Source organism: Nannospalax galili, unplaced genomic scaffold (assembly GCF_000622305.1).
Source record: "Nannospalax galili isolate Female #2095 unplaced genomic scaffold, S.galili_v1.0 scaffold604, whole genome shotgun sequence".
In the NCBI taxonomy this organism is placed as follows: domain Eukaryota; kingdom Metazoa; phylum Chordata; class Mammalia; order Rodentia; family Spalacidae; genus Nannospalax; species Nannospalax galili.
The window spans coordinates 513,886-534,036 of record NW_008350472.1 but is presented as its reverse complement, the minus strand read 5'-3'; the positions used below and the strand labels follow the sequence as shown (position 1 = coordinate 534,036).

At 38.0% G+C, this 20,151-nt stretch overlaps 1 protein-coding gene and 1 non-coding gene across 2 annotated transcripts in view; one reads left to right on the top strand and one right to left on the bottom strand.

Moving 5' to 3' along the window:
- Positions 1 to 20,151, bottom strand: part of Fmn2 (formin 2) — a 396,698-nt gene that overhangs the window by 29,706 nt on the left and 346,841 nt on the right. The window contains exon 17 of the mRNA XM_008847787.3: positions 1,025 to 1,174. Within this exon, the coding sequence (XP_008846009.1) occupies positions 1,025 to 1,174 (150 nt within the window). The remainder of the gene's footprint in view (positions 1 to 1,024; positions 1,175 to 20,151) is intronic.
- Positions 2,244 to 2,384, top strand: LOC115072838. Its single transcript, XR_003851847.1, has one exon. It is a non-coding gene; the product is annotated as a U4 spliceosomal RNA (small nuclear RNA).

Below are 20,151 nucleotides of genomic sequence, written 5' to 3'. Positions count from 1 at the left end.
ACCGTGGAGAGATGTATGGCTGTAATTATGTGAGTTAGCACACATCTGTATCATCTCTATCTCAATAAATGCTAGCAATCAGCCTCTGCTTACTTAAGAAAATAATGAGGTCTACTCACAAATGAAAACTAGGTGGACATCATGATTTATGTGCAAGAAAACCACTATGAAGACAATAAGCGAAAGAAACGGAATTTTGTAGCAGTGATGAACCCAGTCCTCAGGCTATAAACATTCTAAAGCTGCAAAGCTAAGGAGCTGTGAGGGCAGGATGTTGGGTGATGCACTAATTGGTTGGGCATTAGGATTTGCTTTCTGGTGTGGATTATGTTTCCCTTTCATTTTCCCACTAGATTTAGCTATTTGGGAAGGCTGTCCTGGGAGGGTTAGGGCTAACTCTCTTCATGATTTAATACTTAATATGTCTTTGTGGAATTTCATAATCCCAGAGATTTTTTTCACATACTTAAGAGGAAAAGATTCCCTTTATTCCTTAAAAGATTTATTTAGGAAATGCTATATAATTCCACGAGAATCTTGAAGGGTCTGTTTTTAAAAAGCATTGATCATCTGTTTTGGGGGACACATGGATAAAAATTTTGACAGGAACTGATGGAACTGACAATATTCTGTGAATTGAGCCAAAGCAAGCAGAAACTATTATATTACTCTGACTTTTACAGCCATTGCTATCCATATCTAGAGGGGAGAGGATTTAATCTTACAGAGTTATTTAGCCATTCTTGTGAGGTTTGCTCTTGTGAGGCTTCTTTTAGATGGAACTTGTTTTAACAGAAGGTGGCATTGCCCCTGGCTTCAGCTGTTCTCATCATCACAGTCCTGTGCTTGTTCTTCTTATTCAAAGTCCAAATTCTGCCAAATGTCAGCACCTCTTCAACTTGCTATCCCAGGGTGAGGGTCATCAAATTTCTCATTCATACTATAAAAGTTGGCAACCCCCAAAGGTGTCACACCTAATAAAATACTGGTTTTTAAATACCATTGTGCAAATGAAAATACCTACCTCTCTTGCAGAATCAGTTTGTTCTCTTTCTTCCAAAAGTCTTTAAAGTCAGAGCTGAATTCATGCCAGATACTGAAGAAAACATTTGGGGACACCTCCTTCTCTCCAAGTTTTGGTTTCATGAAGTAGTAAGCTGTGGTCTCCAAAAAGCTGTCAAAGCATACACACACAAGAACATAAAAGCTATGATTACTTTCCAATATGGGATATTCCTTCTCTATCCAAGTGTTGAGTTCATTCATGCACACTTGGTATTACCATGAGGATTCTAACTTCTTTAGCACCAACACTAGTGCTTTATGGTTTCATATTAGAGTTTTAGATGAAGATGGCTATAGCAGACAAGAAACGTCTAACTAACTTATAACTACCACTGGGTGATTCCATTTTCAATTAATCACAATGTGTCTGATACATTTCATAAATGAACTATGGCCAAGCTGAGGACATGGGACGCAAGCAAGGGTCCTGTGCTTTCTTTTTAAACTCTAAGCAAATAACATACCAGCTATTTTTCACCAAATTCATATGTATTCTCTATATTATTCTGCTTAAAAACTATTTGTGTTCTTACATGGCTGGTTGGAGAGTTTGGGGGAGAAAGAATGCCAGGAAACACTAATAAAGTCTGCCATCTAGATACCAAGATGATAACTACAACAGTGACAGTGAACGATGGGCCTAGTCTTCACAAGGTGCAACTCAGCGTTCTATCATTTTATAGCTAAGCAGAAGTTCAAGTTTCAAAGGGTAATTCAACAAAGAACACGCAACTAGTAAATTATAGGTTTAAAAGCTGACAAAAGTCTCTTAGTGTTACAAACAGTTCCCCTGAACAGGACCCTTGCCAACTCTTCATGATGCTGTTCATGTGAGAGAACTTGAGCGGGTCAGAAGAGCTGCATAAAGAAATAATGTGCAAATAAACTTTGTATTTTTTTGTTTTAACTGGCTTGGGTCAGTGCTATTTCTGCTAGACAAACTCAAGTTTGATTTTCTCTGAAATAAAAACTTTTAAGGCAGCATGGTTTTGCCAAATGATTAAAAAACATGTGTACACACATATACACAATGACATAGCTCTTTATCCATGCTGTCATGCAACTGATTGTAAATCTTTGCTATGAAATAATGTGAGCATTTAAAAAAAGTTGGGATCTTTATGGCAAGTTTGCTCAGAAGATGCTTAAACTGTGACTGAATATCAAAACCAGAATTCAGCTCTGCCCAGTGGCAGTATTGTATCCAGTACAGTTTACCTGAGCCATGATCATTGCTAATTGAAAACTTTTTCCAATACTCAGCTATCAGGACTTGAAATACATTTGGCAATGTAAATTTTTGACAGTCTCTCTGGAGACTGAATACTGCTGGTTTAAAAGCTAGTAGCTGAGGGAGGAATGGGAGAGATAGCTAGTTTCTCTGAACAAGCATGGAGACTTGAATCTGATCTCCAGTGTCTGTATAAAAAAGCTGGAGCCTTGGCTCGCACAGTGCTGGCACCAGGCAGGTGGAGAATGGAGAATCTTTGAAGCTATCTCTAGCAAGTCAGCTGTTTGGGTGAGCCCCAGGTGAGTGAGGGACCCCGTCTAAAAAGTAAGTCAGAGAGTGATTGCAAAAGACAACCAGCATCAAACTCTGGCCTCCACAAGTATACATAGACACACACAGACACACACAGACACAGACATGCACACAGACACAGACATGGACACAGACACAGGCATAGACACACACACAGACAGACAGACAGACAGACACACACACACCACACACACACACACATACAGACAGACACACACATACACGTATACATAGACAGACACACACACACCACACACACATACAGACAGACACACACACACATACACACATATACAGACAGACACACACACATACACATACACACAGACAGACAGACACACACACATACACACATATACAGACAGACACACACACACATACACACATACAGACAGACAGACACATACACACATATACAGACAGACAGACACACACACATACACATACAACACAGACAGACAGACACACACACACATACACACATACAGACACACACATACACACATATACAGACACACACACATACACATACACACAGACAGACAGACAGACAGACACACACACACACACCCCAAAACACAAGTTGGTGACTGATGGCTGAGGACATAATTCAGTGATAGCACACTTGCCTTGCATGCTCAAGGCCTTAATTTTCATGCTCAGCGCCACTAAAAACAAAAACAGAAACACTACAAAATTCATAGCCACCCCTGATTATGGATTACCAAATGTATAGTGAATTCCATTCTGCTTTTAAATTTGCATTACAGCTGTCTCTGAACAACAATATACTTATGAATATTGTTCCTAAGCTTTTAGGTTCTGGGAAGAAAAGACAACACTGATTTGATTTACTATATGGGGTCTCAGTAACTATGCTCCACCCTTGGTCTCCTATTTGGAAGATGGCACAGTAAAATCAATGAATCCTCTGAAGTGAGGATGTGAAGTGCATATGGTACATGAGGATTTAGATGTTTCCTGCTATGGTGATAGCTTTAGCACATGTCTATAGAATGTGTTCACAGTGGTGGAGCTGCCCCGAGCTTAGACAGCAGAAAGTACAAACGGTGAAGACGTAGTTGGGTCATATTTTATTAAACCTAATGAAGTAGATACAGGTGTTTTTCCAGGGAAAACTGGTGATTTTCATTTCATACCTAGAGAGTATTTGTGACTTGTCAGACTTAAGTCCTGTGACTGCCCATTTATTCCTTTCATTATTTCTCTCCTATTTTTATCTCATAGAACTGATTATTATGGAGCAACCTGGTCTGTGAGGTTGTGATAGTTCATTCATCCATCCAGCTATCTGGCAACATTTTGGACAGTTTTATTACAAAAGAACATGGTATTAAAGGCAAGGACATAAGATTCAGAATGAGAAAATGTGGGATGCTGAACTCCTACTCTAACGAGATACACAAGGAAAGCATTTAATACCTTTATGTCTTAACTTTTTAATCAGCAAAATGGAGATTATTATAAACAATCATGTCATGTTCATTGAGGAAAACGGAATCTCCAAAGTGTCTGTTTAATATTTTAACACAATTTATTTTATATTTCATATTATTTTATGTTACATATATTATATATTTTATAATATATTAAAATATAAGTATGTATATTTCTTTTTTGTTTCAGTGTCCATTTTACTGAATTTTGTGCACTTCATACAAAACCTCTTAATTATCTTTATACCCCCTTTCCTATCTGCTCCCTGCATTGCTCTCCCCCGACCAGATTTCATGCATTCTGACACTCATATTAGGGTCCAGTTAGTATACCCAGATGTCCCTCAGTACAAGTTCATCCTCTGGAGTCTGGTCAGCCTATCTAGAGTCTCTTCCTTATATCAAGTCTCTCTCACCCAGCAGCAATCAGCTGCCAAGAGTTCTTGGGGTCTGCTGTCCATTTCCCCAATTCTACGCTGGGTAACTAAGTGCATTTTCTTCCTACTTTAGGAATTGAAAGTAGAAAAAAAATCACTTAAATATATTGTCTTTTTCTCTCTGTAGCAGTTTCTCTGTAATGATCAAATAAAGAAACCTAGAGCAAAATCATGGCTCTGCAGACCAATAAGCATCTGCCAGGAACATACGCCCGTGAAACAGATGAAAACAGTTGCCTAGGACACTCTAAAAGGACAGGCAGAAGCATATTTATAAAATGACAGATACATAAAACAAATTAAAAATGGGAAAAACTTAGCAATGAGGAAATAACAAAAAATAGTAAAGAATTGGAAAATGACTAACACACAAGGATTAGACTAGAAGCAACATAATAGTTAAAAAATTAACACAACACGTAATGCCTATGGTCAAAGAAAGAAAAATAATTTAGAAATCAAAGATAAATGAAAGAAAGGATGTGAGAAATAGTTACAACTGTAGAAGACAAAAATTCCTGTATGTGCATTATACAAACATCCATAAAAATGCTGTTCTTATAACAAGCAGAGAAGAGAATAAAGGTCCCGAGAGGCAGGAGAAGGGGGAGACAAGGAGGACAGAAGGTGGTCAGTAAGTGCTAAGTCAAAGTCAGATACGAGAAATAATTTCCAGGGTGAGTGAGGAAGTGCTGTAGGTGAGCATGGCTAACTAAAATAATAAACAGATTGAAGAGAGTATTTAAATGTTCTCATAACAAAGAAATGAAAATTTCAGAATTGCTGGACATGCCAGTCACCTTCACTTTGATCATTATACCATGACTATAATGTAGAGGACCATCTGATTGTACCTGACAAGCATGGATCTATGTGCCAACTAAACTAAGGATAAAAATGTGAAAGCACCCAGAGAAGACAACCAAAAGCATGAAAGAACACATATTAGAAAGACTAATCAAAGGGCAGGTGAGATGGCTCAGCTAGTGGGTAAAGAACTTGCCATACAAGCCAGATGATGTGAGTTCAATCCCTGGAAGCCATGTAAAGGTAGAAAGAGAGAATCAACCCCACCAAGGTGTCCTCTGACCTCCACATGAGTGGTGGTATATGCACACAACCCCATCATACACATGCATATACACACAACAATAAAAATACATATACACACAAAAAATGAAATAGGACTCAAGTTTTCAATGAGATTAGAACAAGTTGATGAAACAACAAATGTAAGCCAGAAAGTGTGAGGCAAACATTTAATATCCATCTAACCAGACTTTCAACATCAAGAGCACAGGAAAACTGTTTCCAGCTTGAAAAAATTCAATGAATATTATTCTCATGACCAATTACTTAGACGTTTAATGGAGAATGGACTCAACACCAACAAAATGGCAGGAGATCCTGCCCTAAGGATTAGCAAGTTAGGATCTGCGTATAGGGAAAGGAATGAGAAAGCCACGTCTCATGGTAGGAGCTCTGCTCTGAACTTGAATTCCAAATACTAATAGGAGTTACCAAGGTGTGTATTAATTCCAGTTTTATTCACAAAGAATTTAATCACAATTTAAATTACAAAATCAACAGCAGAGATTAAATGATCTTCAAAGACCACTCCAAAATCAGAGCAAGAACCACTTAAAGAAATGGTTCAGTTGAGTTCTGGGAGAAAAATTTTACGAAATGTTCCTGGGAGTCCTTTAGTACAGAAACAGTTAGGGAAGGTCCTATATTTAAGCTCAGATTTTCTTTTGATATGATCTTTCCTTATGTTGCCTGTGATAAGGCAGTCAAGTACCATGTTGTACATTGGTGAACTAGGGACCTACAAAGGACTGACATCACAAACATGCTAAATTTCATGAGCTCATCACAATACCCAATTTGTCACCCATGGAAGAAGCCTAGAAGTCCATCTTCTTATTCTGAAAATCAGTAAGCTAAAGAATCTTGCATGTCTCCTGTGGATCACATGACTGAACAGTATTATGCCTAAGAAAGGTAAATTTTCTTTAAGGAAAAAGCGTTTCACTTAATAACTGAGGGGGAAAAAGAAAGGTTTCTGTTTTACAAATCATAAGAAATTAGCACATCTGGACATTGATTTTCAGATGCTGGAAACATCACAAAAACACATGGTAGGCTTCCCTTTGGTAGAACTCAGTTTCCCTGTGATGGAACTTACCATGACTCTCATAAAGTGATTTCACCAAATGTTCAAGCTTAAACTCACTCAGGCATCTAGAATTGCACCTACAATCGCCTGACAATCTAAATGGAATGCAGAACAGAGTAAACTACCCCACTAGATGGTAGAGAGGGACAATCCATAATGAGAAACTCTACTGAATGAGTGATCTGGTTTCCTTAACAGTTAAGTTCCAAGGAAAGATTTTGTTGGAGGGGAATAGATTTTAGGAGGTTTAAATTATAACAATTTATCTTTGTGATAACACAGCGGGATATTTTGATGTCACAGTGGAGGAGTATGATGTCAAAACGGGCATTATTGTTTTATAATGGAATACTCTGATGCCACAATATGGCACTGTGATGACATAATGTGACATATTGTAACAATGGTGCATTTTTGATGGCACAGTAGGACACTGACTTGTCTCAATGGTTCATTGTGAGGTCAAGATGTGACATTATGATGGCAAATTTGAGTATTTATGTGAAGCAATATAGCACTGCTATGTCACAATGAGGCATTATGATGACAACAGTGCATTGGGATGTCATGATGGGGCATTGTGATTTCACCATGAATAACTATAATGTCATTATGACATTATGATGTCAGAATGGAGCACTGTGCTATCATATGGTGGCACAAAAGAACACGGAAAAAAATCTCTTTTATGACATTACATGGAACATTGTGGTATCAAAACTGAGCACTTGTGACATCACCAAGAATGTCACATAAAAATGGATCATTGTGATAATACCTTGGAGAACTGTGATGTTGCAAAGGTGAATTTTGAGTCCACAACAGAGTATTGTGATGTCATAACCGAGCCTTGTGATGTCATAATGGGAACTCTATAATTACAAAATACATCATTTTAATGACATAATAAGTTATTGTGATGTCAAATGTGGCATTGTGTCTTCACCATGGAGAACTTGAATGTCGCGGTAGTACTGTGATGTCACAATGCATGATTGTGATGCCACAATGGCATATAGCAATGACACACTGCATGGATGTGATATCATAATGCAGTCCTATGATAGCTCAATTGAGCATTGTGATGACACACTGTAGCACTGAATTATTATAATTCACCTTGGTGAAAGCACAAGCTTACAGATATATATTAAATCATGCATAGAATAAATTCTGTCTTCAGGCCATTGTCTTCAAAAATAATATGGAGGTGAATGTATGGGTCTGGATAGAGTACAGATGAAGTCAAACTGACTATGGATGAATGCTTTCACTGTTTTGTTCACCAATTATTTACCTTTCTAAAATAAATAATTTTTTCTGAAGTTTGCAATTTTCATACAATATAATTTGATGGAATTTAGATCCCCTCCACCAACGACACCTTCCCTTATTGCCCCCACTCAGTATAAAGCACTTTATATATAATATACACATACATAAATATATGGGGTGTGTGTGTGTGTGTGTGTGTGTGTAAAATAAAGTCTATGACGTCTAATTTGTGTCTCCAAATATCCTACAGTGTGGGTCCATCCAATGGAATCCTATGCTTGAAAGAGACTGTCTCTGACCCTCCTAGCAGTCATCAGTTGACACAGTTTCTTTAGTTGGGTTGGAGCTTCTTACCCACTTCCTCATGTCTATACTGGAAATTTTTATGGTTTGAGCTTGCATGGAATGTGTGAATGCTGTCACAACTGCTGTGAGTATGACTAAGTGACCAGCTGTCTGGAAAACTCTGTTTCCTTGTGGTCACCCACCCCCTCTGGTTCTTACAGTCTTTCTGCCCCCTCTTCCACAATGATCCCTGAGCCTTGGGAGACAGAAGTTTGATACAGGTGTCCTGTTCAGGGATCAGCATTCTGCAGCCTCTTGTTCTCTACACATTGGCTAACTGTGGTTTTCTGTGTTAATTACCATCTGCTGCATAAGGAAACTTCTCTGGTGAGAGTTGTGATATGCATTGGGTATAAGTCATTATACTCCAAAGACTCTACGCCCTCCTACAGAAATACTTGTTCATTCATTTTCATGGCTACCCTTTTCATACTAGCCAGAAACTGGAAAGGATGTAGATGTCCATCAACTGGATTTCATTAGCATCTGTTTAATGCCTCTCTTTTCCTGTCTAATTTTATTAATCTGGTTTCTCTTCTATTTGGTTTGTTTGGTTGACAATTTGTCCATCTCAATTGTTTGTTCAAAGAGCCAACTCTTTGCTTTACTGATTCTTTGCATTTTTAATTTCCATTTTATTAGTAGCCCTGACCTTTATTAATTCTTTTCATCCATTATTTTGTGAGTTTTTTTCCTTCTTGTGTTTCTAAGACCTGGAGGTACATTATTAGGTTCTTTGAGATTTCTGAGATTTGAGATTCTTTTTATAAACATACACATAGCTGTAAACTCCCCTCATAAAATTGCCTTTGATGTATCCTATAATTTATGATTTAATTTTTAAATTTAATTCTAAGAATCAAAAAATATTCTCCTTGATTTTTTCATTCTTGTTCAACAATGTGTTACTAAGAGAAACACAAAGAGTATTAACACAAAAAGAAAGTGTAGACCATTGAAAAAAAGACCCAGAAATAAATTCACACATAGTCACCTAATCTTTAAAATTAAAAAATATTTTGTTTTCATTTTATGTGTGTGAATTTATGCATGTATGTAAGTGAACCTGTGTTATGCAATGCCACAGAGGTCAGAAGAGGGCATCAGATCCTCTGGAACTGGAGTTACAGATGGTTATTAGTCGCCACATGAATACTAGGAATCGAATGCAGGTCCTTTGCAGGAGCAGCCAGTGCTTTTAACCACTGAGCTAGCTCTCTGGTCCCAGTCATCTAATTTTTGACAAAGGTGTTAAAAAACGTACATTAGGGTGGGAATGGGGATGGGGGAGGGGGTCTGAATGTGATCAAATACATTGTATGTGGGAGGTTTGGGGAGGAACCCATGTATAAACTGCTGGTAGGAATGGACACCTCTGTAGTCATTATGGAGATCAGTGTACAGTTTCCTTTAAAAACTAAAAACAACTGTCATATGATTCAGCCACACATCACCTTGGAATATAGTCAAATGATCATATGTCAGCATATTACAGAGACACCTGTTCATTCATATTTATTATGACACTATTCATAATAGGCAAGTTATGGAATCAGCCTAAGTGTTCATCAATAGATGAATAAAGAAAATGTGATATATAAACATAAGTTTTATTCAGTCATAAAGAATGAAATTATATCATTTGATGGAAAATTGATATAGTTGAGGATCATCATATTCGCTGAAATAAGCCAGACTCAGAAAGACAAATATTTTATTATACTTTCTCTCACATGTGGAGCCTATATATCTACATGTTTCCATATGTGTCTGTAAGAAGTAATATGCCTTTCTGTCTTTGTCTTTGTCTCTGTGTCTGTCTGTCTGTCTATCTCTCTGTCTCTCTCTCATACACACACACACACACACACACACACACACACACACCCCATACACGAAAATAAAAAGAGGACAATTGGGGAAATGGAAGGGCTTTATTGGGATGGAAAGGAAGAACAGAGAGGTTAATGGGTAGTGAATATGGTTAATGTACATGATATACTTGAATAAAAATGGCACTGAACCCTTTCACTTTGTATAATGATATGCAGTAATGAAAAAATGTAAAGTTTCTGACTCTGAGTTATGCTCCAAAGATTATAAAAATAAACAGCTTTGATTTCTTCACTTGAAAGGGTCACACATCACAAACTAAAAAATATTTTACAGCCTTTCAAACTTTTCATCTGTTTTTAAGGCAATTCTCTGCCTAGGAGATTTACACATGAAGAATGAATCAAAACTTGGTTTTCATTACCATCAAAAGAGGTGCTAGTAATTATCCTAAAATAGCATTTTCTTGCTACAATTATGGTCTCTATGGAGAAGCACATTTTCTGCAAATGAAACACTTCCAATGTTATATTGTTAGTTATGACTATTAGTTATTCCCTTCTTTGAGGGAAAAACTTTTATTCATTCCCAGAGTAACATTTGATATAAAACCTTGGCTGGAAGTCCAATAGTTTTGGTGTTTTCTGCTCTGTCCTGGTCCTCAGAGGGGTGACTTCTGCTTTCATTCAGCTCAGCCAGCAGGTTAGAACTATAGACAAGGCTTTGTGAATGGCAGGGCAAAGATTAAAAAAAAATAAGATCTTCATTCAAAGACTTTCTTGAAGTAAATGCCCACTGGATTAGTAAATCATGGTTTGCCCCAGTTTGGTAGGCAACTGGACATGCACTAGTGGTCTCAGATCTGGATCACCCTCTCAACAGCTTGTCCACTACGGAATGAACAAATTCTTCAAGCAGAGAGAACCCTTATTTGACCAAGCACATAAAATGACAAGCACCCCTCAATCTGTATTCTTCAACACCTGTGAAATCTGAAACACCATAGAAGAATACTTTTTATGTGTGCTAGGTTGTTCTGGAAATTATTCTGATTATAGAAAAAAAGTGTACTCCAAAACGATCAACAGATATTAAAATGGGCCGAGAATCCTGAATGTTTTGATTTTAGTTTTTGTTTCTGATGTCAGAGGGACCTCCCACTAGCTGGAACAGTGATATCAAATTCTCTTTATCTAATGGATTCCAATGCCTACCCACCTGGCCTCACATTCAGATGGCACTGTGGTTTTGCATCTTCCTGGCAAGTGGAGGTATGACTAGCTCTCTCAACTTTCAGATCTTTGTTCAGGCATTACTCTCCAATGACATTCTCATGAGAAGTAAAGTATGATTTTGAATCTCTCTCAATAGTCCTGGCTCAGTACTCCTTACAGCACTTATTGGCATTGAAATAAGGACTATTTTGTATAGTTCATTGGTCTCTGTGCTAGATTCTGTCTCTAAAATGAAAACTAGGGATGTCAGCTTATCAAGAGGAATGATTTCAGTACAAGGTAGGTTAGCCCTATAGCTTTAAGGCCTGTGGCCAATAGGACATCCTGGTGATTAGTGCATGGAGAAGCAAGCTGATCACCTCATGGAAGCCAGGAAGCAGAGAGATAGGAGGAAGAAGGACAGGGGTTCTCATTAATCCCTTCAGGGGCAGGCCTTCAGTAACCTAAATTCCTCTTACTAGGTTCTTCTTTTTAATGGTTACATGACTTCTCAACAATGCTATAGCTGACCTTTAACTTGGGAGACATTTAAGATACAAACTATATCAGTGATTTCTTTCCACTAGAACTTAACCTATATAACATATGCTTATCCTTTATGTTCACTGCTTTGATCCCTGTACCCACCTAGAGTATGCCTGGCAAGCAGCATTCCTTGATAGGCTATTTGATTAAAGGATTGTCTGCTGAGCAACCAGTCTACATATTTCTGGAAGAAAATGAAATTCTGATATTTAGAAATTTTGTAGTGGAACAAATCTGTGAGATTTTCTTTTATATCTTGAGATTAAAAACCAGAGCCTTTGGATTTGAATGACTAAGATTTAGTTGATCTAGAATATAACTTCTCCTAATTGTGTTACCTCATTTATATAAGGAGATTGACAGAATTTCCTGCTCAATCACACCCTGTGAAGATCAGGTGACTTTAAGTGTATAATGGGGCTCACAGAGTTGCCAGGTCAACAGCAGGATCTGCCAATGATGGTTCTGCTATCCCTGTACTACACAGGAGAGAAGGCTCTTCTTGACAGTTATGTTGTGTTCAGAGGAGGATGAGGACTAGGGCTGATCCTTCACATTGCAAAGTTAAGGAGGATGGGTCCATCCCTCAGTCCTACACTCCTCCATAATTATAAGACAACACATGCCACTTGGATACATTAAAACTGACATCAGTTTATCAGTCAAGTAGGGTACAGCTCTCCAGTTCTAGAGTGGCATGACAATTCTCCATTCCTCCCTACTCACCTATACAGTTTATGTTCCTTGGCTCAGAAGAAAGTTTGCAGTAGCTCTGGCCAAGAAAATTACTTAGTATTTTTCAGGTGAAAAAAAAATCTTTTTTTTCCTTTTATCTTATAAAAGATGAACATTAAGGAATTATGTCTTTTCTTGATTCTATTTCATGAGTTGTTTTCATATTCCATGATGGTCACAGACACACACACACACACACACACACACACACACACACGCACAGGGAATGACCTAATCTCTAGGTAACAGAAATGTCACAGTCAATAGCTAAGCTAATGAAGTCTTCTGAAAGATACATATCCATTTAATTCATTCTCACCTTGATAATACTACAAACAAAGCTGTACTTAATAAAAAAGCTAAACTCATAATTCAGATGCAAATTGTTCTCATGCCCTGTTGGATCTCCAAGTATTTCACAGATAGGAACAGGTCATTTATTAATATCCTCTCGTTCTAAAGTTAATGTCAACAAGTCTTAGTACCAAAGTCCTCTCTCCATGACCCAATTGCCAATGAGGCATTTCAGGATATTTTGAGACTGTTATGTTTGGAGTGGGGGTGTAATGGTGTGTCTGTTTCTCACGCTCACATCTATGATCAGGCTGGCCTTCCAGTGAGTCAGTAACTGAGTCCTAGCCCAGTCTCAGTAGACCTTGGGGCTGGCCTTCTGTTTTGGCTCCTTTGTGATCTTTCCTCTTATTTTCTTCTCCCACTATCCTTTTCCTTTTGGAGTAGAGCAACAAGACCAGGTTCTAAAAGGGAGTTTACATACAGAATGGGAGTCGCATGTACAATTCAATTCAGCTCATATGGGCAGAACCAAGAACAAAAGGCAACTCAGTATGAAACAAGAGTGCAAAGACATGAACCTGTTTAAATGAACTGCCCAGGATCAGCTGCATAAATCTTCCATCGCTTGTGCTTTTATTGCACAATGTTGGATTTTGTAATATTATTCTTCAGAACAAACTTAAATCTCCAGAGAAAGTTCTATTTTCAGTAAAAAAAGTCTTCTGAAAGTAACTGTAACTTTTGGAACCCTCATACATCATCTCCATTTGCACCTCAGCGCCCATAAGAACTTGCATGAAGTGTTACATTTTATTGCTTCAGTAAGGAAGAACAAATCCCCTTTCTCTCACTATTAAAAGGCCTTTGAGGGATCTTCCATGTCTTCTAAAAAGCACAAACAATACTCTTATGCCAACTATTTTGCCCTAGGCAATGGAAAAAACTAGAGGAATTTAGAATGTAAGAGAATAGACTAGTATTTCTTTTCTCTTAAAAGGAAAATCTATGGTATTTACACCTTCAGGGTTATTGTGATCACAGAACAGCGAACTGCACTTAGAAAAAAAGGTAGTTCTCATACACAAGGTTAGAGAGAAATGTGAAAACCCAAACAATAAGATTTCAGCCCTGATTATTCCAGGGGGACAATGTTAGGTGGGCTTTGTGATGATTCTGTGACCCTAAGAGCAAGTAACTTAAGGTTTCTAAAACTAGGGCGACCACTAGGAGTACCACAATAACTATGGTCAACAATGTCAAGGTAATTCGCTTTTGCCTGCCTATGATATATTCTGTAAGAATTTGATGTGATTTCTAGATTGGCCTTCATTCTTTTGATGCTCTGAATTTTAAGAATAGAAAGAAATGAGAATCTCTCATACTAACTCACATAATTTTGATCACTCCGATCTTCCAAAATATCTCTATTTAACGCTCTATAATTTCCTTTCTTCACTGCCCAAATCCAATCCAATCCAATCCTTGAACCATGTTTTTTTTTTTTTTTAAATCTTGCTCACTATTTCTTTTAGGACAGTATGAGAGGCATTGCCTCCCATTTTCAGAGTCTAAAACTTTCCTTCTTTATTGATTTCTTCATCTGATACTTAAAACATGCAGATCTCTCCATTCACCTATACCTTCTCAGATACGCAAGCTCACTGAAAGAGATCATGATTTATGCATACTTCATCGTCATCGAGCATTGTTACATTCAAATTTTTCAATCTGGCTTCATAGACCACCCTTTTATTCTATTCTTTTTCAGGAGCACTGCACAGAAGAGCTTAGAGAAATGGGAAAGGTGTTTACCCACTCTGGTGATGGAGGGCTACCCCTTAGTAGATGGACAGGGCAACTGTTTTTATTTATGTAGTCCTATGCTGCCTTATAATTATAAGGGGACAGAGAAAAGAAGGAAGGGAATGAAACAAAGTATGTTCTCTGACCACAAAAGAATTAAGTTAAAATTCAGTTAAAAAAAGACAATAGGAACATCTCTTAAATCATTACTAAATAATTCATAGGTTAAAGAGAATGTCTTAGGGAAAAATGGAAAAGATTTTGTACCAAAATATATAAGTTAAGCAATGCAGTCAGGCTGGGCTGCATAAAACATTATAGCATTAAATGTTTGCAGTATAAAAAAAATCTCTAAGTAGGATTCCATCTTTTAGAATATTTATTAGTATCAAACATACAATTTAAACACAAAGCAAATAGAAGAAATAATCAAAATTAGAGCAGGAATCACTGAAATTAAAAAGGGTAATACAAATGAGAAAACAATAAAACAAAAAGCTGGTTAAAAAATAATTTAGCCAGATGAATTAAAGGTAACAAGACAGAAAATGCTAGCACAAAAATATGCAAGAAGAGCTTTCACAGACATCAAATAGATGATGAAGAAATTATGAATCATGCTATGTCCATACATTTGATGACTCAAAAGAATAGAACAATATCCTAGAAGACACAAATCATCAAAAATTTCAGGAAGAATACAAAGATACCAATATTTAATAAGGAAATTCAGTCCACAATTAATAATTTTCCCAAAAAGGAGAGGAAACAGCATGCCCAGACAATTGCACTTGGGCACTGCACCAAAGCCTTTATGGTGGTACATACTCTATACAAGCATTTCCAGAAAATGGAAGAAAAAGTTCCTAATTCAGTCTACAAGGCCAGCTTTACCCAAATACCAAGATGAAGACAGGACAGCAGGGAAATCTGGAGGTCAACATTAGTCTTCAACACAGATGACCAATTCTTCAAAATACTAGCATATTGAATCTAACGTAAGTAAAAAGTTATATGACATGACCCAATGTACTCCATTCAAGGTATATAATATGGATCCAGCATTTAAATCAAATACTATACATATATATTTTATACATGTAAAACTTTTAGTAGAATCAAATATAAAATGCTAGGATGTAAATCATAAACATCCATAAGATCTATATGAGAAAAATGAGAGAACTATGAGAAAGAAATCAAAGAACCCAATATACTGAGAAACAGTTCATGGATTCAAAAACTCAATATCATCCCTGTCACAGCTCCTACCAAGCTGATGTATCAGCCAAATGAAATCCAATTGACTTTTAACTGGTTATTTAATTCTAAATTTTATATGGAGAAGCAAAAGACTCGGAATGGCCCACACCATACTGAAGAGCTGTGATGCTGGAGGACTGGCAGTGCCTGACTTCCAGACCTGCTGCAGAGCTACAATGAGCAAGACAGCATGGTACTGGCAGAAGAATGGACAGAGATCAATGTAACAGAATGGGGTGTCCAGAGAAAGAGGCATACAAGTATGCTGAATTCATGTGTGACAAAGGCATTAATTAAACCCAATGGAATAATAAACTCTTCAAGCAAATGGTGATGGGATATTTGAATGCCTGTATAAAAAGATTAAAAAAAAGTGACCTCAGGCTCTCTTTTTTCACAAGAATCAAAATGGCAGATCTGAAAATGGTCAACAACTTATAGTGGCAATAAACACTTAAGACTTTGAAAGCACTATATTATTTTGGAAAAGGTAGACAGATAATGAATAAATGGATAATGTTAAACAGCCTTTGAAAGTATAAAAAATAAAAGGGAAATCATTTTCATATATTAATGAGTATATGTATTTCACATTTTTCACAGCTCCAAGAGTGCCAGCTGCAGTTGACCATGTGCTTGGATTCTGTGCTCTGAAACCTTCACTTTGCTTGTACAGAGGCCCAGAGCTAGTGAGTGAACACAGGAGGGACACAGGTACAGATGTAATCCTAGATGACATGAAGCCCTTCCTAAAGTGACTGGCTGCAAGACTTCTCATTGGTTTTATCAACCTGTTCTTACAACTGCATTCTAGTATAATAATTTTCTGTGTCCCTTCCCTTCCCTTCCCTTCCCTTCCCTTCCCTTCCCTTCCCTTCCCTTCCCTTCCCCTTCCCCTTCCCCTTGTCCCCCTCTCCCTCCCCCTTCCCCCTTCCCTTCCCTTTCCTTTCCTTCCCTTCCCTACTCTCCTCTCCCCTCCTCCTCCCTTCCATCCCTTCTTCTTCTATGCATTCCCCTCCCTCCCTCCCTTCTTTGGAGATTACAACTGTATCTGCCCTTCTTTCTCTGGATCCCTTCCTGTTTTGCACAGTAAATAGACTATTCTTGATAGCTGCTTCTTGGAGACTCTGTTCTACACAGCATGGACACAAGTAATCTGAATAAACAGCCACAATGGTAGAGTCCTGGAAGAGGTCAGTCTGTACTCCATTATCCTAGGCAGTATGTGGTCACTGACTAATGGACTAATGGCAGCCATGCAATTGTTAAAGTTATCAGCAAGGTTAACCTAAGAAAACATCCCAGTCTAGGAATGTCCTTTCAGGCTAGTAAAATATGGTCAGAATAATGCCACATGGACAGTGGAGTTGGTTCACTATTTCTAGGGTATGCTGATACCCTGCAGAGGAATAATGAGATGCTCAGGATATTAAAAAGCAGATCAAGGCTACTTGAATGGTTCTTTGGAAGCTTGGAAGGAGACAATTATCTCCCACATGGATAGGGCTGAGCAATAAAAACGATGTCCAATAACTAGTATTACAGAGTGCCAGGGATGTTTAAATGTTCAAATGAGGTCCATTCAAATTAGAGCTGTGCCTGAAAAAAATCTAGGCTCTCCAAACCAAGGGTAGAGATACCTAAATTGTCACTTTTACAGATCCTTAAAATCTTTAAGTTCGTAGAGAAGAGCTGATTGCTTCTACAAACTTAAGGGTCCAGAGGACACTGTAGAATGTGATAAGTACTCTTCTCATGAGTTGGTCTAGTGTTTTTCTGAGTCATCAATACAATAATTAAAGTATCCTAGCAAAACCCAGCTAGACATGTTCTAGGTTTGATAAGGAAAAGAAGAGATTATATATTCCAGGAGTTGCAAAAGTGAGCTGTGTGTGTACTGAAAGGATTAAGGGTGTGGTTCTTCTCTTACTGGTCTGGAATGAATGATGACCAATGCAGAGAGAAGCTGCTGGAGAACCCTGGCAAATGGAAGAGAGGGGGTAAAGAAAGCTCAGAAACTAGGTAGGCCCACTTCAATTATGCAAGCCCAGAAAACTGAGCAAAAGGTTATTCCATGAGAGAGCCCAGATGCCATCAAGTAAGGCCACTTAGTACATCCACCAAGACTGTGCTGGTCAGAGGGCATCTACATGGCAGAAAACAGCTGGAATGTGTCTCCCTAGGCCAAAGACGCAGGTGAGGTCACAGAATTGGGCTCATTAGAGTCCACTAAGATAGGGAACTCTAAGAGCATCAGAGCCCAGTGATGAAACTCAGTCAGCAGAGCCTGGGAACCACTATTACCACAATCACTAAGAAAGACAAGGGTCATTCAGGGGCTTGACCCACAGGGAGCTTGGAAGTGGTTAATGGAACATAGTATCTTTAGGGGCAAGTGGATGTATTCCTCAATGCCTGCAACTTAAAAAAGGCAAGAATAGAGGGACAGTAGGGATGGTTTTGCTAGAAAAAATTGTGATTCATTGGTAAATTCTCAGAATTAAGCTAATTCCAGGTCCCAAATACACTGACTAAGGGCCTGAGTCCCTGTGAAGAAGGCCTTAAGTCACTGTAGCAAGAGTAAATTACAACTTAGCTATAGGTAAAGTGCTTGTTACGCAAGCATAAGGGCCTGAGCTTAATCCTCAGCAGCCATGTAAATGCTGGCTACATGGTATGCCCCAGCACAGGGGTGGCACAGACAGGAAGGTCCCTGGGGCTTGCTGGCCAGCCTGTCTAGTCAAAATGGCAAGTTCCAAGTTCAGTGAGAATCCATGTTTCAAAATTTTATGTGAAGAGTGATTGGATAAGACACCTGGAGTTGATCTTTGCTCTGCCGTAAACATGCACCAGTATACACATATAATATGTGCATACACATGTACACATACACACAATTTTTAAGAAGCACATTATTATTATTCTCCTAGTCCTTCTCTCAAAGGAGCCTGCAGCCACCACTCAGTAGTTTATGTTGGACAAAGGGAAATACTCAGACATACAAAGGATCCAGGAACACAGGGTCTAAGTTTCTCCCTTACCACTTAATTTCTACAGGGGTCAGACACTAACAGAATCCTGGTATGGTGTTCTCAGATGGTAGGAATGTTCCTCATACAGTCAGAGAAAAGTGGAAAGTAAAATGTCTACAGTCTATCAAATCACTGTCCTAAAAGAGCTAGTATATGCTACAGTGCCATCAGGCAAATAAAAGGTTAGGCAAGTGTCCCAAAAGATACAACACTGAAAATAAAAATTAGTCCAAAAGGTTGGAAGAACTTTAATTTCAATATATAAAACAAACACATTGGAAAAGTGAACAGGGCAAAAATGTCAGAACCATTAGGAAACAGTGATATGTTTACCATATATATGTCTTCATAAGTGTATATAAGCCTTTATCTGTTAGCAGAAACAAATCAGGAAAGAGGAAGAGATGAAAATATTTAAAAAACTTTTCAACTCACTTAAAAACAGTAAACAAAGCCAGGTTTGATAGCATGTGACTTTAATTCCATCACCCAGGAGCTTGAAGCAGAAGAATCATCACAAGTTTATGGGCAGCTTGGGCTATAGAGTGAGACTCTGTCTCAAAAGAAACAGACAGACAGACAGACAAATAACAACAACACATCACCACACTTAACCCTGGAATGCAGTGTGCCTGTACAATTGATTCAAGTTACATTTACTAATAATCTGGACCACAGCATGCCTTGACAATACACTGAATTCTTCCTTTCAGTGATTCTCTCTTATGTAATCTTTATATAATTAAGAATGAAAAATACAGGACAACTTTGAAAATCGTTTACTTTTGGAAATTTAAAAGCACACTTCTGCAGAAATCCTGTGTATCCAGGTGTGGTACTGTGTACCTACAACCCCAGCATTTGGGAGGTAGAGGCAGGAGAACTGAGTTTGAAGCTAGTCTAGGCCCCATAGGGAGACGAGACGAGCTCAGGATAGAAGATCCTGTGTTTTAAAACCAAACCCAAAACCAAACTCAGAGGACAAAAACAAAGCCAGAACTCTTGGGTCAATGTCCTAGCAGAGAGCTTTCCATCAAAGAACTGCTAAGGAATGTTCTTCATTAGCAAGAAGGTAAGTGAATTTAGAAGGAAAGTATAGAAACATTGGCAAAAAGAAAAGTCATTAAGTT